The 15,436-nt window shown below is 38.6% G+C and overlaps 1 protein-coding gene across 1 annotated transcript; it reads right to left on the bottom strand.

Moving 5' to 3' along the window:
• Positions 1-1,157: 1,157 nt before the first annotated feature.
• Positions 1,158-5,752, bottom strand: LOC111894232 (mitogen-activated protein kinase kinase kinase 3). The gene is made up of 11 exons (XM_023890311.3): positions 5,214-5,752; positions 4,113-4,490; positions 3,597-3,684; positions 3,428-3,490; positions 3,183-3,343; positions 3,000-3,075; positions 2,829-2,888; positions 2,630-2,737; positions 2,309-2,545; positions 2,124-2,215; positions 1,158-1,771 (listed from the first exon to the last, which is right to left on the bottom strand). The coding sequence occupies exons 1-11, from the start codon at positions 5,699-5,701 to the stop codon at positions 1,504-1,506; spliced, it is 2,019 nt and encodes a 672-aa protein (XP_023746079.1). The 5' UTR covers positions 5,702-5,752; the 3' UTR covers positions 1,158-1,503.
• Between the last annotated feature and the right edge of the window lie 9,684 nt (positions 5,753-15,436).

Below are 15,436 nucleotides of genomic sequence, written 5' to 3'. Positions count from 1 at the left end.
CCCAAACCGTAAACTCAAGTGTTGCTCATTGGGGCATTTTTTGGTGCATCACATGAAGGATTACAAGGCTCTAGACACTCATGGAAGCTTTTGGAGGTGTTTGAGGGGTAATTTAACACCCAAAAAGGTGTTTATGGTCCTTGAAGATGGGTTTACGGTCTAAGAATGTTCTTAGACCGTAAACTCATGTTTACTCCCCATATGTTACGATTTTGGTGTTCTAAGTCCTTTCATGTAAGCCCCTAAGTCATAACTAAGCTCCATAAGTGGTTTGGAAGAGTTTTTGGGCATCAAAACCCCATTTATGAGTGTTCACGGTCCAAGAGTGTTCTTGGACCGTAAACTCATGATTTTGCCACTTTTGGGTGTCTTAAACACGAATTTGCATGTTAAATGAGTTAAACAACAAGTTAGGGTAGATCACTTACTAGTTTGGGGCTTGAAAGATGCGATTTTGGACCAAACCCGATTTGTAGAGAGAGAGAGTCTCCTAAGGTGTGAAAAGGGTTGGAATGAAACTCACTCAACCCTTATATAGGGTGGAGTTTATGACCTGGTTGGGGGTCCACCTGACAGCAACCGCGAACAGGGTTTTTCACGACCACCGTTAAACACGGAAATTTTAAAATTAGACCGCCTTATTTTTGGTTTGCTTGATGAATATTATTTAAAATATTCCAACAGGTTTAATTCCGGTCAAAAATATTTTTTGGATAAATTTGGCTACATATTTTTTGGATAAATTTGGCTAATTTCGACATTAAAACTAACGGAAATTTTTGTGTTGTCACAGATTTGCCACCGTAGTGACACCACACCACGTAATTTGCATGAATTACAACCTAAATCGTCATGTATTTTAATGAGTAGGATAATGTAGAATCAATATTTCCTCATGCCTTGCAATGGATGGACATTAGGAGCTTAGGATGTACAATTTTTGAAATGTCAACATCAAATGTCAAACCCTCTTTGGGGCATGTGTGGATACAATATTACATCTCATTATGATCATAATTTGGACTCCTTACGAACATTTTGGGCCTTATATTATGTCAGCCACCTAACATAACAGACTGTCTAGTTGATTTCCCCCAGCGATGTGGGTCAGCTTAGAATAAACCTTTTGCAGAAAAAAGAGTAATACCCAAAAAAAATTATTCAGAAAAGGATTAATACTTTTTAAGTCAAGGAAATGAAAAGCCTCCTATATTTTTCGTTCTACAAGAAATCTGGTCAACATGAACCTCTGGAGTCTCGAGCCACAAACGTCATAGAAACCAACCACTCTCTAACATGCTTTGTTTTACTTTTGTATACAGTAATGAAAACCCATGCTAGCCGGTTTTATTTACATTAAACCACAAAGACGAATATACCCTCCTCATCCCTCCACGCAAACTGTATTCATACACTCAATTCTTTCCAGATGGCAATCAAACTCTATCACACTTCTGTGTTCGAATCGACCTTCAATTATGCAGGTCTTTTGGTGACTCAAGATCAAATGAGGCGTGATCTTGGGGATCTAGTGGGTGTTTGGGGTTTAGGTTGAGGGGTTTGGGTTTCATACCATGTGGTTTTGGCATTGGGTCTTGATTGGACAGCTAAGATGTCGTTAAAATTGTTGTAATTACTATTATTTTGACGAATGGTTGTATAAGATGGATGAGGGGGTGATACATAACAACTCTTGTATGGAGATCCATATTGTCTTAATGGGCTTGAAGTCGGTGATACTGGCAACGAAGTGTTCATTCTCGTATTTCTCCTGCACACACACACAATCTTTAGCACAACTACACTACCATTTGGGCCCACCATAGGACATGACATATGTATGAGACTGATATGATTGGACAAGACAGAACAGGTTGTACTGTGTTTGCCGTTTGGTGTGCTTTTAAGTCTGATATGATAAGACAGAACATGTTGTATTGTGTTTGGTGTGCATTTGGCTAGTACCGACGTGAATGGGACAAATATTGTCATTTTTTTTTGTCCCACGTGAAAAGATGGTGGGGTAGAGACTCTGATCTCTAGTCTATGCAAAAGACGTGAATGCCCTCCTCATCCTGATTCTCATCAAATAAATATAGCCTCTTGGAGTAAAAAATAGTTACCTTGGACTCAACATTGCGCCTCTAGATGTTGTCCCTACATGCCCATCAAACGAATTCATGATTGTTCGGTTTGAGTGCATTTCCGAAGCCGTCTGTTTCATCATCATCAGCAACCATGAAAAATTAGCAAGAGGCAATGCATGTATGTATGTATGTATGTATGTATGTGTGTATAGGGAGTTTACCGGTGTACGACTTCCATCAAAGGTGAAAGGAAATGCTTCCTTGGTTAAGTTGACATTGGCTACTCTTGATGTAGCTTGGTCCCTTACAAAAGGATGATCCAAAAGTTTTGAGGCGGGGGGTCGTAAACACGGGTCCCGTTGTAGGCATTGTTTTATAAAAGATTTTGCATCGTTTGAAAGATGATCAGGAATTTCCGGCATATCTTTGCTATTTCCAATCTTAAATATAGCTGCCACCTGGAAAAAAAAAATAAACAATAATGTTATATTGTATGTAATCTTGATTTTATCAAAGATATCAAATGTTTTTTATAGTTATACCCCTTCATATTGGCCCCATGGAGGCTTTGATGTTGCCATTTCAAGAATTGTACATCCTAAACTCCATATATCCACTGCAAGATTGTAGCCATTTGTATTCATTACAACCTAAGATCAAGATTTTGCATTAGTATGTAATATGTATATATATAAGCGCGTTAAAAACAAGGTTTAAAAATTAAGGAAAGTGGTGATTTACCTCGGGAGCCATCCAATATGGACTTCCTTTGAAAGAAAGCATCGAAGTACAATTTGTTATCTGACAACAAGAAATAAATAAATGAGTCCAATAGTTATAAGACATCACAAAAGACGTAACTGCCCTTCCACTTTTCTTCTTTATAGTTAACTTTGTATGCAAAGGACTTACATGTTTTGCCATGCCAAAATCTGCAAGCTTGATTTCACCATTAGGGTCTACTAATATGTTGGCACCTTTTATATCCCTGATAAAAAGCATAACATAATTGTTATTACTTATTAGCAAGAACAACATAATCACATGAAGCTAAATTCAAGATTAAAAAAATTATGAAAGAGAGAGTTTAACTACCTGTGAACTGTATTTCTTCCATGCAAATAGGCAAGCCCACAGAGGACTTGCCTTGTGTAATTTTGAATTACAGGCTCTCTGAAAGGACCATATTCTTGAAGTAATTTGTGTATGGAACCACCCGAGACATATTCCAAGTACACTGATAGTGTTTCCTCTCCCTGAAAATATCCACAACTTATCAAAATGACCATTTTACCCCTAGAGTAAAATTTGGAGCTTTTTTTAAAGATGATGAGTCTTACCAGTTCACTTCCATAGTATTGAACAATGTTTGGATGTGAAAGATGACTAAGCAAAGTGATTTCCTGTTGCAAATAGACGAAACTTTTCAGAAAAGCTCATGGATTGAAAATACAAAAAAAAGCGTAATGTAAGGTTCAAATTAAGTATGAAAAAGATGGAAGAACATACCTGATTCAATTGCTTGAGACATTCTTTTGATGACTGATCATCCACAACAACCTTTACTTCTTTTATTGCACACATTTGCCCACTCTCACTATCAAAACATAACAACATATCTATTAATTACTAAACATAGTTAAAAAGATAGTTTTTCTTGACAATTCTAGCATTAAAAACTACTCCTTTGTCCAAAAATTACAACATTTGACTACACATATAGTTCAAAGGAAGTGTTAAACTAATAATCAATATCTAATAAACACCTAACTTTCTCTATTGACTCATTCATTCTACTTTAAGTCAAAAAGAAACACACACATATTAGCTTATCATTCTATCAAGTCAAAAAGAAACAACACCTTACTCATTTGGAAAAGTCAATTGTGGACTTCTATTGTTACATTTTCAAAACTAAACTTAGAAATATATATATATACTTATTATAGAATAGTCAATATAAGCATAAAAAGAGCCCTAGAGATAAAATTCAAAAACTAAAAAACACAAAACCAAACAAATTACCTGTTGAATCCGAGGTAAACATGTCCAAAAGTACCTCTTCCCAACAATCTTCCTTTCTTCCACTTAGAAGGTTGAGAATGAGAATTTGAATTTTCCACAACACTAAGAGTTTTCATATTGGATAAAACAGAAGAAGGACTAGTAGGAGAACTACAAGTCTTGATACTTGATAAAGCAGAAGTAGGGCTTGTAGGTGAGCCAGGTGGCGGAAGGGGAAGTGGATGATATTCACTTTTTCCATCTTCTAATTTTTTATTAGGCGAGTCTAGACTTGCACTAGCAAACCGTGGATGAAGTGGTGATGTGGTTGTGGTCCCCACTCTTGATCCTGGAGTAGGACTTCTTGATTGAGGGCTAAATTTCGCCTCCCCATACCCTCTGTTCAACAAAAAAAAAAGTTATTAATGAATCTAAATCACATTATGAGTAACTTTAATATCTTCAAAATTATGTTATTAGAGTGTACTATGAATTTAAAGGTTTGTGTTTTCTTGAACTGTAAGATTATATCAACAGTTTTGCAAAAAAAGGTTAATGTTTTGGCTGAGAATGAGCCCAGGTTACATTGGGATTGAAGCTGTCGTACTATTGCAAACTTTTGTTCATAATAATTTCATACTATTGCAAAAGTTCGACACCTGATAATGAGTATATTCAAAAGAACTAGAACAAAGTCACATAAAGCTTCATTGTTGAGTTGATTTTTGGATCAAGAACAAGCAATTTGGTAATTCACTGCAGATTACATATGATATGACCACGACGTAAGAGTAAATAACAACAATGGAATCAAGAGAGCTTCGTGAGCCCCCTATAGCAGGATTAAGTTGATCACAGGATGTAGCAAATTGAACTGAAATCAGCTCCATCCATATTGTATTTGAGTATAATGAAGAATCAACACAGATAGCATGAAACTCTAATCTATTTGTTGGTAATTGAAATGAAATGGGTTCTGAATTTGTAAATTATCAATTAATAAGCCTCAAAATATATAAGAGGGTATGATGATTCATGAACATAAGCTAAACCTAATTTATTAACAAACTAGAATACCCATTAACCAATTTTTTTAATAGAAAGCAATTTGCACCAACCAACCTGAAAAACCCCAATTGCGCATGATCAAAATTATGTTCATCAGCAGAAGACACAGAAGAGCCGCCACTGGAGGACTCCGACCCGGAACCATTAGGATCCACCATTCCAAGCGAAGTCGTTGGGGATATAGACGGCTGAGGTAGAGGATGTGCTACCCGATCCGAATCAAACCCCAAAAACCCAGACGACGACCCGTTTATTCCGGTTCCGGCTCCGGCCAACGGAGTAGAGGAAGAAGAAGGAGAGAACTCTCGGCTGGCATGGGGCGAGCCGCGAGCCAATACAGCATCGTCAAAGCTCGTTTTGTGCTTCTTATCGTTATCATTCTTGATGGATGACGGCTTGTTGCTCAAAGTATGATAATTATTGCTGTAAAATGGGTTTTCCTGATGAGTTTGGTCTTGATTCCGCTGCTGATTGTCCTTGTTCTTGGTGGATTTTCTGCCAAACCAAGCAGGCATGTTTTTTTCGATGAATTTTGACTTCATTTTTTGAGGGGATGTGGGAAGGTTCGACAGAAAGGGGAAATGGGTTTTTGTAATTACAAGATATTATAAATGGAAAGGAGAGAACTTGGAGAATGGGACCCAGAAAGAGAGACGGAAACAGTGAAGAACAGCTGGAGTTGGGCCACCGCACCGGGTCTTGGTGTTAAACCCGAGTACACGCCGTGGCATACACAAATGGTGGACTTGGAGCCTTGGAGTTGGAGGTAGACTTATCGGTGTATGGGATTTGCTTATTGAATTGGATCAATATTTTTTCATAATAGTGATTATTAGTTGACATGGTCATCAAAATTGTTTAGATTAATTTATTTGGTACTAAGAAGTTGTAAATGATAAGTCTTTTTTTAAAAAAGATATTTGCATAAATTTATAGTTATATCAGATGAAGAAGTCGTAAGCATTTTTCAATAAAAACTCTTTTTTGAATGGATTAAAAAGTTTGTTTTTAAAAAACACTTTTTCTATTTCTGAACATTTTTTAAGTTTTTTGGTTTTATGAAAAACTAATAAGTTAATAAACATTTTTCAAATTCAATCTTAAACATCCTGTGTAAAACCGGATATTTCATGAGAATGGAATAGGTTTAAAACTTGTTCGGATTGTGTCAATAAAGTTAAAACGCATTGAGCATAAACCGATTTGGACCCATACCATATTTGGATGAAAACAAGTTGAAGTTATAAGAACCGATTGAAATATGACTATAACTAATTTGAAAAAAAAAACATAATTTTTCTTTTTTGAGTTTGGAAATTACAGAAAACGAAATTACAATGCATCATTAAGCTTAACAAAAACAAAGCACTTCTAATTGAAAATAGGCATCGGCCTCAATGTTTTGGTAATCAAAAGGAAGTTTTTCTTGAATCATGACATTTGTCGTCTTTTCTCAAACCACCATTTTATCAAAATGCCAAATGTTGTCATCAATCAATGTTGTTGCTTGATCATGACCTAGACCAAATTTTACCACCTTGAAGTACAATTTACTTGGTTTTTCAAATTCGTATTTCCTTAATAAGAAGAAGAATGTTGATGAGTCGGCACCATAAAAATAGAGATATTGTTGTTCGAACTTCATTAATATCTCTACAGCGTATACGTATTAGTGAATTACATCGTTTTTGCATTGTTCTTCAGTATCCACTACTATTTCCATATGGAAATGATGGTTACAAAATTCACATCCCTCATAGAGTTGTTACGTCTACAGGAACAACACGCGGCTGTACATTGAGAGAATTTTTAATGTATAGAACTAAATACATGGATAATTATTTGTCATTAGTTTTGAGTTCAAAAAGGTTGTTCCACTAAAATTTAGTTGATGTTTGCTACATGATTGGAAGTGAGAGATTATATTACATACGGAACCAACAAAAAGTTCTTAGATGTAAATCTTATGAGAATTTACATAAGCTACAAGATCAAGGGGAATACAAATATTTCTAACATCAGGAGGCGTGGGATCTTACCTTCTTCTTTTACTAGTGGTGCACGCTACATGATACATAACTATTTATACGTAATGTCACATTGTAAGTGGGTTAGAAATCCCTATTTCTTCATACTGTTACATGTAATCCAAAATGACCTGAAGTTAAAATGTTTCTTAAAGACACTACACTTCACCCCGAAGATAGATCTGGTATCTTATGTAGGTTATTTAAGATATGGGTGAACAAAAACCGAACCGAAACCGAAAAAACTGAAAAAACCGCATAAACCAAAGCCGAAGTGAAAACCGATGGTGCGGTTTTTAGTTTTGCAAAAACCGAAAATGCTCGTTGTGGTGTGGTTTCCAGTTTTACAAAAACCCCAAAAAAACGAACCGCACCACACACACACACACACACACACACACACACACACACACACACACACACACACACACACACATATATATATATATATATATATATATATATATATATATATATATATATATATATTGTGTTGATATTTGTAAGATTCAAAAACTACAATTAAAATTTCTATAAATATAAATATACATCTTATCGATCAGATGATGATTGTATATTTTTAAATATACATTCAGTGATATTTGCAATAACAAATAATGTTTATGATATTTTTTAACATTTAAATATAAAGAAACTAGTGATGATAGTATCATTTTTATGAATACATTAACTGATATTACCGTATTTATCTGTCAAACAAATATCATATTTAATTCATATTATATTCAAACATTAGAAACATGTTGGATGATTGGTTATGTAATTTGATTTCAAACTAAGAGGTGGTGGTATCGGTTCATCTCCAAGAAATGATTAACACTCCTCATCTGAGTCAAAATAATTCACTGAATTATATGAGGTTTAGCAAAAAAATAAATAAATAAATAAAAAATAAAAAAAAAACTAACAAAAAACCGAACCGCAAAAAAACCCGCAAAAACCGAACCGCATAAAAACCGCACGGTGCGGTTTCTAAACTTCAAAAAACCAAAGTTGCGGTTTTCGGTTCGGTTTTTGCCAAAAACCACACCAAACCGCACCATGCTCACCCCTAATTTAAGATAAAACGTAATGCATTGATGAAAGACTTATAGGAAAATTTATAATTTGGCATGGTTCAAGTGTTTATTTTAAATTTATTATTAATAATTTAACATTTTTATATTTAAATTTCTCTTGTTGTGATTAACAAAAAAAAAATGTGTTTTTTATTCTATAGTTTATATATTTCATGTACTAAAAATCATATGTTATGTGTTTATTTCTATGTGTAGTTGTTTATACAATTGAGTTTCAAAAAGGTGGTTTGCATCGTAGTCATATTTGTTTGTTTATGCAAGATGATTACAAGCTTCCTATTATTAAACATATTGGTCCCCATATTTCTATCGGGATTCCAAAATCCATGAAGATCCATCATTGTGTTTATTTTGAGCGAGTTCTTGATCTATAGTTATATGGAGTTGAAAATATCAATTACCCATGCATAGTGGATAAAAAGTGTTCTTAAAACTTTCCAAATTAATTCTCTAATCATACTTCAATTGATGCAAATAGTTTTCTGATATACAAGAGATAAAACAATTGATCTTTTGTCGAAAAATCTAGTGTTAAGTTAGATAACAGATTTGTTGTTGTCTATAACACATATCTCTTTCAAATATGTAATGTCCCAATTTTTACAATAAATTTGAACTTGTTTTTTAAACAACATAAATATAAACAAAATCATATCTTTATTCAAAATAAGTTCAAAACCATAACCCCAATCGAAAATCATTTTATAGTTATAAATTCCATAATCAAATAAGACATAATCCAATGTAATATAAAAACTTCACCAATCGATCTATTGTTACCTCCTGCCATCCTGAGTACATGTTGATCCTGAAACGGTATTTTACTGGGAAAGGGGTAAGCACAAGGTTCTAAATGGCGTGAGGCGTGGCGTGGCGGCAAGGCCAAGCCTCAAGCTTAACGAGCCATGGCGTTTTTTCAAGGCGTGATGTAATGCGGGAATTTTGTATTAATTTAAAATTATATTACCACATAAATATAAATTTATATTAAATATAACTACTTTTCGCAATATTAGTTCAATAACTAATAACAAAAAGTTAACAAAAACCAAAATACTTGTATCTCCGATTAGAAAAGACATAACAAATAGCAAAAAACTGTGTCTCAAACGAAAAAATACGCGCCATAACACGCCATAACGCGCAATGGCGCGCCATATCGCGCCTTGCCACACGCCACGCCTAACACCAACGTTATAAGGTTTTTCGTAACGGCGAAGCCACGCCTCACGCCATGGCGCGCCTTTTAGAACACTGGGTAAGCACAAAGCTTAGTGAATTTCACACATATGTAATATCATATCATACAAGCTCTACCCCTAATACACATATAGAAAAAGTATCAGCCACACATCTACGTATGCATGTCAAAGAACGAAGCAATAACAACATACATTTATTGGGACACATTGGTTAAGCCCGATCCCCCAAACCCAAACCCATTGGCTACGCCCGATCCCCAGCTCATATATGTCAAGTCCTCCGATACATATTCCTCAGTATATAAGCGAATACCATACTCCCAATAGACACTAACCTGATCTAGTGCTACCCGCATAAACATTAGATAACTTACATTTCGTGGGAGCCTTCTAGACCAGAAAAATCCATTAAGCTTTTAATCCCCCCCCCTCCCCTCATTCAAACTTTCCAAAATGCTTCCAAACCCCCAAAAGATCATAAAAATCACAAATTTATAGACATGCATGTCCTGAGCTCAATTTAGGTTAAAAAGTGTAAAAATGGGCAAAGATCATATGCAAGAGTTCTATCAAACCCCCAAACCAGAACGGCGGAAACGTTCGGGTGCGTAGGACGTCATGTATAATATCACAACAGTTGTATAATAGTAATCAAAGCAAACACAACCATTACATTAATAAATTATAGTTTTTACATTTGTTCATAACATAGTTTGTATGACATCAATAGTGTATAGCAAAAGTATAAAAGACGCGAATCTTTAAAGCTTCATCTTCTCAAAATCCTGCTGGTGTACCTGTCTACTGGTTCCCAGAGAATACAAGTGATTTAGAAAGTGTATCAACATTTAAGTTGGTAAGTTCATAAGTATGTTTTTGAGATGGAAAACTTGTCTTTGTTCTTTGAAGATGTTATAGTGTTCTTCCAAAAAATCCAATATTTTCTTTAGTAAATAAGATGTAGTCTTAGGTCTTAAAACCAAAATGTATGTTTGTTATTGTACTCTAAAATAGTAATCTGTAGTCTTATTAATAAATAATACTATGCCATGAATATTCTTGAAATTATACATTGTACTATTATACTTTGTACTAGAAAAGTAGTGTACTGTAGTAGTGTTTGTATGAAAACTTTCTTGTATGTGTGCCTGGAATCCACCAGCTGAAATGTAAAATAGTATAACACCCATCAAAATCAATCCAATTTTAAACTGTTAAAAATGCTTCCCAAATTCAATAGTTATTACAAAACATGTTTCCAAAATATTTTATATCAGAGTATCCTAGAAACAAAATCATCAAAATGAGGAGCGGTATGATCATGCCTTTGCCTTGCCACGATCCCCTAAGGTACCTGAAACAATAAACTAAAACTGTAAGCCCGAAAGCTTAGTGAGTTCCCCCAAAATACCAATACACATACAATCCATGTAACCAAGTCAGCAATATCATAACAAACTGAGCAGCATGTAACGGGTCCACAACTTTACAAATTGGATTACCCCCTTGGGCCCACAGTGCGACTCTAGATTGCTTCCCACCCACAGCTCACATCTGGCTTGCCATCGAGCCCACAGTACGAGTCTCCCTTAACCCGTAACTGGAATGCTCTCGGGTTTGTTGGTTTACCGCACGAAGCAGTCTTACCTCAACCCATCCCACATAACATATCAACATATAGTGACATAACTACTGAGCATGCAGATAACATATAACAACACATGTAGTCCTACAGACCTACCTAACTGGCATAACCACTAGCATGAAACGCTAACTCATACTCAACATCTAACACTGCTAGGATAACATATCCAATGGGTCGGCCTTGGTGCCTTAGACCCCTTTGTATAGTAAGGATAACTCACCTTGCAAATGTCGACTCGGTAGATAAACTCCAACTCTTGGATCACTACAACAAACTCCACCACCTATTATCATAACATAACCATACTCGTAAGTTCTCAACCTTTCAAGGTACCCCATAATTCAACTAGTCAAACCCTGGTGAAAGTCAAAGTCAACAGTCCTTGTTGACCCTAACTCGTTAAGTATCCTCAGCTACTCGCCGAGTTCCTTGAGATACTCATCCACTCGCTGAGTCACTAGAGTGACTCGTCGAGTTCCTAAGGTTCGCAATCGAAACCCTAAGGCAACTCGTCGAGTTTCCTCCTTGCAACTCGACAAGTTCACACGCATCCATCAATTGGGGAAACCTTAACCAACTCGCCGAGTTGTTCATACAACTCTTCGAGTCTACGGAAATCTTCATCGAACTTGTCGAGTTGTTCATCCAACTCGTCGGGTTCATGCCCATCTTCATATGACTCGCCGAGTCGGCTATGCGACTCGCCGAGTCCCTTCAGCCCTTTATCCATGCAGACACTTTTTAAGCCATGCCAAGGCCCCAAATTGCAGATCCAACTTCCTTAGGCATGCTTATCACGTAAAGTTGCAAACTTTACGTGCATGCAAGTCTTTAAGACCCTAAAATGACAAAACTAAACTTGTAATGAGGTCACATCCTTGAGGGAAAGCTCATACTAGGCAAAGCTGATGACTTTATGAATCTAGAAGCCAAGGGGAGTCCAGATTTGAAGTTACAACTTCAGATCTTGGCTTAAGCACGAGAAACCTTTCTTAAAAACTCATGCACAAGAGGGTTTAGGAGAAAATGAGCCAAGGAAAACGATCTAGTACCTTCAAGAGAGTGCTTGCTGATGCAGAACTTAGATCCCACGAACTCTTGCTTCAACTAGCTTGTTTTCCCAAGTGATTCCTTCACTAAAATCCTTCCTCCAAGCTTAAACTCTCTTAAGAACACACACACGCACACACACACTCGAGTTAGGGTTAAAGAGAGACAAGAGGTTGTGAAGGGGAGGTTGGGGGAGGCCAATGATCCTTTAAATAGGGTGCAATGGCACGAAATTTAGGGTTTCATCTGCTAGCTTCTACTCGTTGAGTCTCTTCTTGGACTTGGCGAGTAAGTCATTAAAACGCGTGGACCAACCCGCTACTACTCGACGAGTAGGGCGACCAACTCGTCGAGTAGACCTAAGGACCAAAAGTTTCCACATAAGTCAATACCTAAGAATCAGGGCGTTACAACTCTCCCCCACTTGAATTAGAATTCACCCTCGAAGTCTGGTGCAATGAAAAATGTCAGGTAATGCTCCCGCAATCTCTGCCTCCGGCTCCTGCGTCCACTCAGATCCCTTCTGATGCGCCCACTGTGCCTTCACAAAAGGTATCTCCTTGTTCCGCAAAACTTTCTTCTTCCTTTCAAGTATGGCCACAGGACTCTCCACGTAATTTAGGCGCTCATCAACCTGAATATCATCCAATGGCACCACTGCCACCTGATCCACAATGCACTTCCGCAGCTGCGAAACGTGGAAAGTGTTGTTGATCCGACTAAGCTCCTCTGGGAGCTCTAGCCTGTACGCTACCTTGCCGACCCTGGCAATGACCCTTAATGGTCCAATGTATCGGGGACCTAATTTCCCCCACTTCCTGAAACGAATCACACCCTTCTAGGGCGAGACCTTCAGGAGCACCATATCACCCACCTGAAACTCTAACTCAGACCGGCGTCTATCAGCGTAACTCTTCTGCCGACTCTGAGCGGTCTGCAACCGCTGCCTAATCTGTTGAATCTTCTCGGTAGTCTGTAGGACTACCTCCGTTCATCCCATCACTCAGTGTCCAACCTCACTCCAACAAATCGGGGTGCGACATTTGCGCTCATACAATAACTCAAAAGGCGTGCTGCCAATGTTGGAGTGGTAGCTGTTGTTGTAAGCAAACTCTGAAAGAGGTAGGTGGGAATCCCAACTCCCATCGAAATCAATGACATACGCCCTCAACATGTCCTCGAGGGTCTGAATGGTCCGGTCGCTCTGACCGTCTGTCTGCGGATGAAACCTTGTACTAAAGTGCAAGCGTGTGCCCGGTTCCTCCTGGAACTTCTGCCAGAAACGGGAGGTAAATCTAACATCTCGATCTGATACAATGGAGACCGGAATCCCGTGGCGAGCAATGATCTCGCAAGCATATATGTCGGCCAACCTCTCGGCCGAAGATCTCTCCCGTATCGCCAAGAAATGAGCACTATTGGTCAATCGATCCACGATGACCCATATAGTGTCGAACCCTTTCACCGTCCTTGGTAGCTTTGTGATGAAATCCATCCTGATCTTTTCCCATTTCCACATGGGGATCTCCAAAGGCTGCAACTTACCATGCGGCCTCTGATGCTCGGCCTTGACCATCCTACAGGTCAAGCCCCTCTCGACATACCAAGCGATTTCTCGCTTCATACATGGCCACCAGTAACTCAAACTCATATATCGGTACATCTTGATGGCCCCCGGGTGTATGGAAAAATGAGACTTATGAGCCTCCACCATCATTGTCTGCCTGACTCCACGAGTCATCAAAACCCAAACTCGACCACATCGGGTCAATAACCCCTGGATATCTTGAATAAACCGAGCGCTTTTGCCCTTGATCCTTTCCATCTTCCAGTTCTCTAGTTGTATGCCCTTGGCCTGGGCATCTCTGATCAAACTCACCAGCGAGGAATCCACCGCTATCCTCATACACTTTGTTGGGGTGGAAGACCCAGCTGACTTGCGGCTCAACACGTCCGCAACCACATTCACTTTAAGAGGGTGGTAAAGGATCTCACAATCGTAGTCCTTGATTATATCTAACCACCTGCGCTGTCTCATATTCAGGTTTGACTGATCCATGGTGTGTCTCAAACTCTTGTGATCCATGTATATGGTACAGCGGACCCCACATAGGCAATGCCTCCAAATCTTGAGAGCAAATACCACCGCTCCCAGCTCCAAGTCATGTGTAGGGTATCTCATCTCATGCGGCTTCAGCTGCCGCAATGCATAGGCTATCACTCGTCCTCTCTGCATGGATGCATCACAAAATACCACAATCCTCTACTCCCTCGGGGAGTGTCAAAACTAGCCTCACACAAACACCGCCGGAGGGTCTCAAACACCCTTTACTGCTCGGGGCCCTACCGAAAATCCACCCCCTTTATCGTTAGACGAGTGAGGGGTACTACAATCTTGGAGAAGTCTCGAATAAATAGCTGGTAATACCCTGCTAACCCCAGAAAACTCCTGATATTCGATGGAGACCTCGGCACCTCCCACTGCATAACTGCCTCGATGTTGCCCGGGTCGACCAAAATCCCCTCTTGTTTAACGAGATGTCCAAGGAACTGTACCTCTCGTAACCAAAACTCACACTTCGAGAACTTGGCATACAGCCGTTCTCATCTCAAAACTTCCAACAACTCCCTAAGGTGTTCTTCATGCTGCTCTCGTGTCTTGGAATACACTAAGATATCATCTATGAACACAATGATCAAGCGATCAAGCATCGGTCTGCAAACCTGATTCATCAGGTCCATGAATACTATCGGTGCATTGGTGAGCCCAAACGGCCTCACCAAGAACTCGTAGTGACCATAACGAGTCCAAAACGCAGTCTTCTCCACATCCTCCTCTCTAACTTGGACTTGATGATATCCCGATCTCAAGTCAACCTTGGAGAACTAAGATGCACCTTGTAACTGATCGAAGAGATCGTCTATCCTCGGTAGTGGATAACGATTATTCACCGTCAACTTGTTTAACTCCTTATAGTCAATGCACATCCAGTGCGATCCATCCTTCTTCCTAACGAAGAGGATCGGTGCTCCCCATGGAGAACTACTAGGTCGAATGAACTGCTTGCCCAACAGTTCCTGCAGCTATGAAGATAGCTCCTACATCTCAGGTGGCACCAAACGGTACGATGCCTTGGCAATAAGAGCCGCACCTGGCACCAGGTCGATCCGGAACTCGACCTGTCTCTCCGGAGGTATCCCAGGCAACTCCTCCAGAAACACGTCGGCATACTCCCTCACCACTAGAACCTCT

The sequence above is a fragment of the Lactuca sativa genome, chromosome 2 (genome assembly GCF_002870075.4).
Source record: "Lactuca sativa cultivar Salinas chromosome 2, Lsat_Salinas_v11, whole genome shotgun sequence".
NCBI classification, from domain to species: Eukaryota; Viridiplantae; Streptophyta; class Magnoliopsida; order Asterales; family Asteraceae; genus Lactuca; species Lactuca sativa.
The sequence above is the reverse complement of the archived record's forward strand: the minus strand, read 5'-3'. Positions and strand labels throughout refer to the sequence as shown.

Coding starts and splice junctions, on each gene's coding strand:
- LOC111894232 (XM_023890311.3), bottom strand. CDS start 5,701: ATGAAGTCAAAATTCATCGAAAAAAACATGCCTGCTTGGTTTGGCAGA. Junction 2,889..2,999: donor ATTTTGGCATGGCAAAACAT/GTAAGTCCTTTG, acceptor TCTTGTTGTCAG/ATAACAAATTGTACTTCGAT. Junction 2,546..2,629: donor CATGGGGCCAATATGAAGGG/GTATAACTATAA, acceptor TTTTTTTTCCAG/GTGGCAGCTATATTTAAGAT.